This window comes from Plecotus auritus (assembly GCF_963455305.1).
Source record: "Plecotus auritus genome assembly, chromosome: 10".
Lineage (NCBI taxonomy): Eukaryota > Metazoa > Chordata > Mammalia > Chiroptera > Vespertilionidae > Plecotus > Plecotus auritus.
Window position 1 is genome coordinate 11,549,502 of NC_137785.1, and position 9,963 is coordinate 11,559,464.

At 48.0% G+C, this 9,963-nt stretch overlaps 1 protein-coding gene across 1 annotated transcript in view; it reads left to right on the plus strand.

The window, feature by feature from the left end:
- Positions 1–5,001, plus strand: part of SLC6A16 (solute carrier family 6 member 16) — a gene marked incomplete at both ends in the record, with an annotated part of 29,036 nt that extends 24,035 nt beyond the window's left edge. The window contains 6 exons of the mRNA XM_080644109.1: positions 37–278; positions 1,400–1,586; positions 2,129–2,330; positions 2,449–2,608; positions 4,376–4,538; positions 4,756–5,001. Of these exons, the coding sequence (XP_080500235.1) occupies positions 37–278; positions 1,400–1,586; positions 2,129–2,330; positions 2,449–2,608; positions 4,376–4,538; positions 4,756–5,001 (1,200 nt within the window). The remainder of the gene's footprint in view (positions 1–36; positions 279–1,399; positions 1,587–2,128; positions 2,331–2,448; positions 2,609–4,375; positions 4,539–4,755) is intronic.
- Positions 5,002–9,963: the final 4,962 nt, after the last annotated feature.

Below are 9,963 nucleotides of genomic sequence, written 5' to 3' on the forward strand. Positions count from 1 at the left end.
TCCTAGATCCCCTTTCAAGGCACTTCTCCTCCTCAGGTGCCAGCCCTGTACTCGGTGGATGTGTGGCGCCGGACAGGGAACCATCTCTTTCTGTCCATGGGCTCTGGCTTTGGGAGCTTCACTGCAATCAGTTCATACATCCCTCGGTCCAACAACTGCATCATGGATGCCTCTGCTGTGGCTCTTCTCAACCTGGTTATCTCAGTGACGGCCACGCTGTTTGTATTTGCCACAATGGGCTACTTGGCCACAGAGAACAGTGAAAAATGTTACCTGAAGTGAGCCCACTATTTCATATGGACAGCATTACAAAGACCCAAGTCTTAGAACGCTAGTCTAGGCCCCCATCCCTCAGGGATGTTGGCTCGGTCAACATGGGTCCCTCAAATTTGAGCATCCTAAACTTTAGAAACATTTGAGTCTATCTCTTTACGAGCTGCCTTTCTAAACGAAGAAAACCCCAAACTTGGATGTTTTCAAAGGTGTGTTTGCCCCATTCTTAACTGGAGACCGCCATGGAAAACTTAGGGGATACCTTCATCTGAGCCAGCAGACAAAACAAAAACAAAAAACCCACAGCACAACCCCCATAGCCTATTTCCTATTTTCTTTTTTTTTTTTAATATATTTTATTGGTTTCAGAGAGGAAGGGAGAGGGAGAGAGAGAGAGAAACATCAAAGATGAGAGGGAATCATTGATCAGCTGCCTCCTGCACACCCCCTACTGGGGATCAAGCCCACAACTCAGGCGTGTGCCCTTGGCTGGAATCGAACCTGGGACCCTTCAGTCCGCAGGCCGACGCTCTATCCACTGAGCCAAACCAGCTAGGGCCCTATTTTCTTTTCTTTTCTTTTCTTTTCTTTTTTTAAATATATCTTTATTGATTTCAGAGAGAAAGGGAGAGGGAAAGAGAGATAGAAACATCAATGATGAGAAAGAATCATTGATTGGCTGCCTCCTGCACGTCCCCTAATGGGGATCAAGCCTGCAACTCAGGTACATGCCCCTGACCGGAATCGAACCTGGGACCCTTCAGTCCGCAGGCCGACGCTCTATCCACTGAGCCAAACCAGCTAGGGCCCTATTTTCTTTTTTAAAAAATAATTCTTTATTGTGGAAAGTATTACATAACGTTCCCTGCCTATTCCCTATTTTCATCTCCTGTGGCATTCATTTCAAAAATGCGTATCAGACATTTCTTTACGAAGCATCTCCCATCTACCAACCCCTGTGTTGAGTTCTGGAAACATAGCCAGTGCTGAATCAGACTATCATCCCTGCCGTCAGGAAAACCGCAGATCAGAGACCAAGCTAGTGACTTCCCTTCTCCTCTAGAACATAAGAGAGACGTTATCCTAAGGCCCAGATGATTTCATATGATTCCACTCCTGCCCCCAGGAATGCGGAGAGAGTGATGAATCTGGTCACTGCCGGGGTGCTGCCTCCTGAGCTCCGGCTCCCAGAGAGTCTGTATCAGCATATGAGCTACACCTACCCCAGGTGGTTTGGCAACCTCCCTGAACGAGCCAAAATCGTGGCCCTGCCCTACTTGTCCAACTGTGACTTATCTGAGCAATTAAAGGAGGTAGGTAAGGTGCGGGGTGGGGGGGTTTCCTAGAGTTCCCCTCACATCCCCCAGCGCACTGGAAACTCCAGCTCTCCTTGGGTGTCTGTAGAATCCAGGGAGGCAATTCTGAGCGGCATCCTGGACAACCAAGCAAGGCTGTGATATGGAAACGGTAGGCTCCGTAGCACCGAGCACCAGAGCTCATATAAGCCTGTTGAGCGCAACGCCAGAGAGATGCTAGCCAGGGGTGGGCAATCTTTTTGACTCGAGGGCCACAATGGGTTCTTAAACTGGACCGGAGGGCCGGATGGAGTGTTTGTGTGAACTAATACAAATTCAAAGTAAAGGAGCAGAGGGGAGAGCAAGAGAACTGGATAGAACAGCCGGATCCGGCCCGCGGGCCATAGTTTGCCCAAGGCTGTCTAGACCAACAGCTGTTGTAGGAGGAAGTCCTCATTATAATGTCACTAACAGTGCTACAGATGACTTCCTGGTGGAGGGGACAGGAGCGACGTTAGAACTCTACAGGCCCTCTGATCCACCCCCACTTCCTTTCACAGGTTATGGAGGGGCCAGGCGTGGCCTTTGTGGCATTTACTGAAATCGTCGCTGTGTTTTCTGGATCCACCTTCTGGGCCATCATCATCTTCGTGTTTCTGGTGACCACGGGGCTGAGCACCATGCAAGGGATCCTGCAGGGCATCATCACCCCTCTCCAGGACACCTTCTCTTTCCTTAGGAGACACACAACGCTGCTCACAGGTGCTCTGACCGCTGACCCCACTCTCCCCGATGGCCACCGTTTAGCTTAACCCCACCAGGACTCACACAGCCCAGCTTGAATTCTGACCTTGATCCGAGTCTGGTTTTCTTCCCCCAGTGGGTGTCTGCATGTCCATGTTCCTGGGCAGCTTCTTCTTCGTGCAGCCCTCGGGCAGCTACTACGTGAACCTGCTGGATGACTACTGGGCGTCCCTGCCCCTCTTCTTCATTCTCATCTTGGAGAACGTGTCCATGGCCTGGATCTACGGGGCCCGGAGGTGATGTCCCACGCCCAGGCCCTGCTTCCATGCACCCTCAGGGAGCATGCGCGCCTCCGCTCTGATCCCAGGGCTATGGACAGCTCCCAGGAGGGTGGGAAGGAGACAGACGTGGGCTGGTTTGGGGAGAAAACAGATGTAAAATGGCAAAGTGGTGAAAAGTCTGTAGCAAGTCCTAGGGGACCCCGAGCCCTACTTTCTTTTTTTTTTAAAATATATTTTATTGATTTTTTACAGAGAGGAAGGGAGAGGGATAGAGAGTTAGAAACATCGATGAGAGAGAAACATCGATCAGCTGCCTCCTGCACCCTCCCCACTGGGGATGTGCCCGCAACCAAGGTACATGCCCTTGACCAGAATCGAACCTGGGACCTTTCAGTCCGCAGGCTGACGCTCTATCACTGAGCCAAACCGGTTAGGGCCCGAGCCCTACTTTCAACCAGGGTAGTCTGAACATCTGAAACCCTTGCTTCTCCAAGTGTGCTCTAAGGAGCAGCAGCCTTGGCCTCGCCTGGAAGCTCCTTAGAAATGCAGGCCCTCAGGCTCCACTTCAGACCTGTAGCTGCATAGGAACAGAAACCCTAAGGCCGTGGTCGGCAAACTGCGGCTCGCGAGCCACATGGGGCTCTTTGGCCCCTTGAGTGTGGCTCTTCCACAAAATACCACGGCCTGGGCGAGTCTATTTTGAAGAAGTGGCGTTAGACGAAGTTTAAGTTTAAAAAATTAGGCTCTCCAAAGAAATTTCAATCGTCATACTGTTGATATTTGGCTCTGTGGACTAATGAGTTTGCCGACCACTGCGCTAAGGGATTCCGATGCACACTGACCTTGGAGAAGCACCGTGCCATCCAAAGGTGGCAGCATTTCCAGGGGACAGCGGCTCTCGGCATCACACCCACTCGCCCACACACTCACTCCTGCTCGAATATTTCTTAGGGCCTCCCACGTTCCAAGCAGGTCTCGTAGGGAGTCCTGCGGATACTGGGATAAATTACAGTTAGCTTCTGCTCTCAGAGTCCAAAGAGGAAGGCATAGAAGCAGATCCTTGGGCAGGTGGTAAGGCTCTGGCAGAGGCAGCGAAGGGCGCTGGAGAAACACAGGGAGGAGGTTAGCAATCAAGGACGGAAGAGTCAGGCAATGAGGGGACGCCTAAACGGAATCCGGAGAGGTGGAGGGGAGTTTATCAAGGGAAAGAGATGAGCATTCTAGACAGAAGGACCCTGACTTGCATATGTAATGCGCTTAAGAAGGTGTACTAAAGATAGCGGGGTACATGGGCTTAAAAAAACTGCATTTAGGGCCCTAGCTGGTTTGGTTCAGTGGATAGAGCATCAGCCTGCAGACGGAAAGGTCCTGGGTTCGATTCTGGTCAAGGGCACATGCCTGGGTTGCCAGCTCAAACCCCAGTGGGGGCGTGCAGGAGGCAGTCGATCCATGATTCTCCCTTATCATTGATGTTTCTATCTCTCTCTCCCTCTCTCTTCCTCTCTCTGACATTAATAAAAATATATTAATTTTATAAAAAGAAACTACATTTAGGAATTTGGCTTCATCCTGAAGGTGAATTTATTGTTTTAAATTCTGGGGCTGGGACAGAAATGAGCCTGAAAAGGGGTGGATTAGAGGTAAGAAGACTGGTTTGGAGATGAACAGAAAGGTCTAAGAAATGTGAAGGGGTCTTTCTGAGGCTGGGTTTGGACTGACGCCGCCCCCAAAGCTGGGTGAGGCCTGAAGGGCCCTTCTAAAGCCTATGACGCTTCCTCCCAGGTTCCTTGCAGACCTGATTATCATACTGGGCCGCCCCATCTCCCCCATGTATCGCTGGCTATGGTGCTTTGTGTCTCCCTTCGTGCTGCTGGTCCTGTTTGTGATCATCCTGATTCATCTATACATGAGGCCGATCACTTACATGGCCTGGAACTCAAGCATTGTGAGCCTCCCTCCGCAGACCCCAGACCCCAGACCCCCCCCCCCCTAGGGAGTGGGGACAGACTTTCCAACCCACTCTTGCCTCTGGGACCCAGTCATCTTATTCCCTGGGGATTCAGTTATCCGGGCTCTTGCCTTGGTTCACCTCCTACCCCCATCTTTTGCCTCTGACTTCAGATAACCCGGGCATTCTCCACCTTCCTCCCTTTTCTCCGCAGTCAAACGAAGTGCTCCAAAATTACCCACCATGGGGGAAGGTCTTGCTCGCACTGCTCACTGTCTTCGCCATCTTTCCCATCCCCGCCTACTTCTTGTACATCCTCCTGAACAGGATTTCACCAGCCTCCACGATGCGCCACAGGGACACCAATTTCTTTAAACATGACATTAAGGAGGAGAAACAGAACACCCGTCCTCGGCTTCACGTGGGGCCAAGCCTCAAGAAGATGAATAAAAATAGATAACCAGGGAGACAAACTTTCCGCCATGTGAGTAATTCCTCCTGGAAATAAAGACTTGGCTCATTTGGCATAATGTCACTGTTTGCTGTTGTTTTTTTCCATCCTCACCCGAGGATTCCCCCCCCCGCCCCGCCCCCATTGATTTCCAGAGAGAGTGGCAGGGAGAGGGGGAGGGGGAGAGGGAGGGAGAGAAACAGCTACATGAGGCATTTCAATTGGTTGCCTCACACAGACACACACGCCCCTACCAGGGCCGGGGAACCTGCAATTGAGGGACGTGCCCTTGACCAGAAATCGAACCCGAGACCCTTTGGTCCCCAGGCTGACGCTCTAACCACTGACCAGCCAGGACGCATCACAGGTTTTTCAAAGTGGAACTCCCTGGCCGGCAAATTGACATTAAAAGAGGTAAATGTAGCCCTGGCTGGTTTGGCTCAGTGGATAGAGCGTTGGCATTCCAGCCAAGGGCACATGCCTGGGTTGCGGGCTCAGTCCCCAGTAGGGGACGCGCTGGAGGCAGCTGATCAATGATTCTCATCATTGATGTTTCTCTCTCTCTCCCTTTCTCTCTGAAATCAATAAAGAAATATATATATATATATATTTTTAAAAAAGAGGTAAATGTAGGAATTGCTAATGTAACTGGATCCAAAGTCTCTTGTTTTTCTGGCTGATGGAGATGAACATAGTCATTCCTTGAATCTCCCACACTTTCGCTCATCAGACTGGTGCTCTTTGACTTCCAGTATTTGGCTGTTGACTGCTGGCACTGCCTCTCCTAGGCTACCTCCTCCTGAGGTTGGTCTGTGTAAGCCCTGGTCCCTATGAAACTGGGGCAGAAGTGGTGGTGGCAAAGTCAGTTCCGTGACAATGTACTTTTGTCATAAAAAAATAAAGTGTCCAACTCCCAGTCTTGCCTTCCCTGGACTCTGTTCAATTCGAATGCTAGAACCCCAGATCCCCTCTGCCCGGTGCTTCCTGTGAGAAAACTGGGACAGTTTGCTTAAAAAATGGAGAATTCCCTGATCATGGCAAAGCATGCTACTTGGTGACCTCCTCACATATCGCTTAAATACTTGGGATAGTTGATTACTTTGCCAAGTCTACCGAAGGCTTAAAACTTCACACAACATTCTGTATTTTTTTTAAATATGTTTTATTGATTTTTTACAGAGAGGAAGGGAGAGGGATAGAGAGTTAGAAACATCGATGAGAGAGAAACATCAATCAGCTGCCTCCTGCCCACCCCCCACTGGGGATGTGCCCGCAACCAAGGTACATGCCCTTGACCGGAATCGAACCCGGGACCCTTCAGTCCGCAGGCCGACGCTCTATCCACTGAGCCAACCCGGGTAGGGCAACATCCTGTATGTTCATTCAGGTGGCCCGGGGCCTGCAGGTACCAGGCAGGAATGGTGGGCAGGGCAGAGGCCACTGGAAAAAGCCCGCAGGAGGGCAATGTGACAATAAAACAAGGCAAACAAACGCACCCCGATGTAGGACTCTGAAAATACAAATAAAATACATTTTAACAATCCTCTCTAAGTGCAGAGAAGAGCTTAAAAGAAATTAAGAGAAAGCTTTAAGAGGCCAAAAAGGAAGCCTAAGCTTGAATTCAGATAGGCCAGCAAATGTTAAAGCTAGTAACTGCTTTGTGGCAATTGCCACTCTCTGGTAACTTAGGGAGTTTGGGGAAAAGAAGAGAAAAGAAAAGAAAAGAAGAGAAAAGAAAAGAAAAAGCCAGGTGAAGACAGAGCCTCGCGCCCTAGCCGACTGGGCTCAGTGGATAGAACATCGACTTGACTGAAGGCTTGCAGTCTCGATCCCCGACCCTGGTGTTTCTCTCTCTGTGTCTCTCCCTCTCCTCCTCCTCCTCTGTCTAAAAATCAATGGAGCCCTAACCGGTTTGGCTCAGTGGATAGAGCGTCGGCCTGCGGACTGAGGGGTCCCAGGTTTGATTCCAGTCAAGGGCATGTACCTTGGTTTCGGGCACATCCCCAGTGGGGGGTGTGCAGGAGGCAGCTGATCGATGTTTCTCTCTCATCGATGTTTCTAGCTCTCTATCCCTCTCCCTTCCTCTCTGTAAAAAATCAATAAAATATATTTTAAAAAAATAAATAAAAATCAATGGAAAAATATCCTCCGGTGAGGATTAACAACAACAACAGATAGAGCCTTGGGTCCTTGAAAGAAAAGGAAACCCCCACACATAGGAAGTTGGAGGGATGCCAAAACCATTTGGCTCAGTGGATAGAGCGTTGGCCTGCGGACTGAGAGGTCCCAGGTTCGATTCCGGTCGGGGGCATGTGACTTGGTTGCGGGCACATCCCCAGTGGGGGGTGTGCAGGAGGCAGCTGATCGATGTTTCTCTCTCATCGATGTTTCTGACTATCCCTCTTCTTTCCTCTCTGTAAAAAATCAATAAAAATATATTTTTTTAAAAAAAAGAAAGTTGGAGGGCTATGTCCTCTGAAATTGAGTTAAATAGGTCCTGAAAGGAGGGAAGTGCTGTCTATTTTTGAGAATTTGTAACCCCAAACCATCTCTCACATGGGATTTGGTTTAAATTTACATGGGCTGTGTAGTCTGAAAAACACAAATTGAGACTAATATATGAGGTGTTTGGTTAATAATAGCACCTTGCCCCCAGAAACTATCAAAAATAAACATATAAGCCCTAGCTGGTTTGGCTCGGTGGATGGGGTGTCAGTCTGCGGACCGAAGGGTCCCGGGTTCGATTCCGGTCAAGGGCACATGCCAGGGTTGTGGGCTTGGTCCCCAGTGGGGGGCGTGCAGGAGGCAGCCGATTGGTGATTCTCTCTCATCATTGATGTTTCTATCTCCCTCTCCCTTCCTCTCTGAAATCAATAAAAATATTTTTTTAAAAATAAATATATAAAAACAAAACTTAAATAAATAAATAAACATTAAATTTAAAAGAAAATATGAGATTAAGAGATGTGGAGGCCCGACCAGAGAGGCTCAGTGGTTGAGCGTCAACCTATGAACCAGGTGGTCGCTGTTGGATTCCTGGTTTGATTCCCTGCCTAAGGTTGCGGGCTCGATCTCCATGTGGGGAGTGCAGGAGGCAGCCAAGCAGTGATTCTCTCTCATCACTGCTGTTTCTAGCTCTCCCTTCCTCTCTGAAATCAATAAAAATATATTTTTTTAAATTAAAAAAAAAATTTGCCTGGCTGGTGTGGCTCAATGGTTGAGCACAGACCCATGGACCAGGAGGTCACCAATTTGATTCCGGGTCAGGGTACATGCCTGAGTTATGGGTTCAATCCCCAGTAAGGGGAGTGCAGAAGGCAGTGGATTGATGTTTCTATCTCTCTCCCTTCCCTTCTCTCTCTAAAATCAATAAGAATATATTTAAAAAATAAAATCAACAAAAACATATTTTTAAAAAACCTGCCTGGAACCAACCCAATGAAGCCTTTAAATTTGAAAAAAAGGGGGGGGGTTCTTTTATGGGGGACAGTATCTTCTATTACTTGTTTACTTATTGCCTCTCTTCCATCCATTCCCTTTACACTTGGGACCACTATTATTTTTATGTCAGTTCTTTTATTTTTCCAGCTTTATTGAACCTACAACACCATGTAGGTTTAAGGTGTACATGTGGTAGTTGGAAACACATATCTACTACAAAATGATGACCCCAAGAGCATAGGTTAACACCTCACAGCATCGCCTTTGTGTGTGTGTGTGTGCGCAGAGAATATTTAAAATCTACTCTCTTTGTGACTTTCAAGTATATAACACAGTACTGTGAGATCTAGTCACCATCTTCCGTTAGGTCCCCTGAACTTATTCCTCTTATAATTGGACGCGTGTACCCCTTGACCAACATCTCCCCATTCCCCCAATTCCCAGCCCCTGGCAACTACCATTCTATTCTGTTTCTAAGAGTTTGGCTTTCTTAAGTTCTACGTAAGTGAAGGTCATATATTTATCTTTCTCTGACATGTTTCACTTAGGTTCATCCGTGATGTCACAAATGGCAGGATTTTCTTCGTTCTTGTGGCTGAATAATATGTCATTGTTTTACACAGGACAATATTTTCTTTATTCATTCACCCGTAGATGGGCACTTAGGTTGTTTCCATATCTTGGCTGTGGTGAAGAATGCTTCAGTGAACACGGGGTGCAGGTAGCTCTTTGAGACCGTGATTTCATTCCCAGATACATGCCCAGAAGTGGGACTGCCAGGCCAGAAGGCCGTTTGTGCTGTATTTATTTATTTATTTATTATATTTTATTGATATTTTACAGAGAGGAAGGGAGAGGGATAGAGAGCTAGCAACATCGATGAGAGAGAAACATCGATCAGCTGCCTCCTGCACACCCCCCACTGGGGATGTGCCCGCAACCAAGGTACATGCCCTTGCGGGAATCGAACCTGGGACCTTTCAGTCCGAAGGCCAACGCTCTATCCACTGAGCCAAACCGGTTTCGGCTGTATTTATTTTTGAACTGTCCGTTTATTTTGTGTGCTCATTTGTCTATTGGGTTGTTGGTCCTTTTATGTAATTTTTAAAGGTCTTGGTATGTTAGGGAAAGTAAGCCTTTTGTTACAAAGGTTGAAATTTTTTACAAGTTTGATATCTTTTAACTTGGTTAATTTTCTTCTTATTTTATCCTATAGAGATTTTGTTTTCATGTAGTTATTTATCCATTTTTAATATTGATTTTAGAGAAAGAGGAAGGGAGAGAGAGAGGGAGAGAGGGAGAGAGGGAGGGAGAGGGAGAGGGGGAGGGGGAGGGGAGGGGAGGGGGAGGGGGAGAGGGAGAGGGAGAGATTTGTTGTTCCACTTATTCATGCATTCATTGATTGCTCCTTGTATATGTCCTGACTGGATATAGAACCCGAAACCTTGGGGTATTGGGACGATGCTCTCACCAACTGAGCTACCCAGTCAGGGCCCAGAGATTTTGTTCTTATATAGTTGAACTTACCTA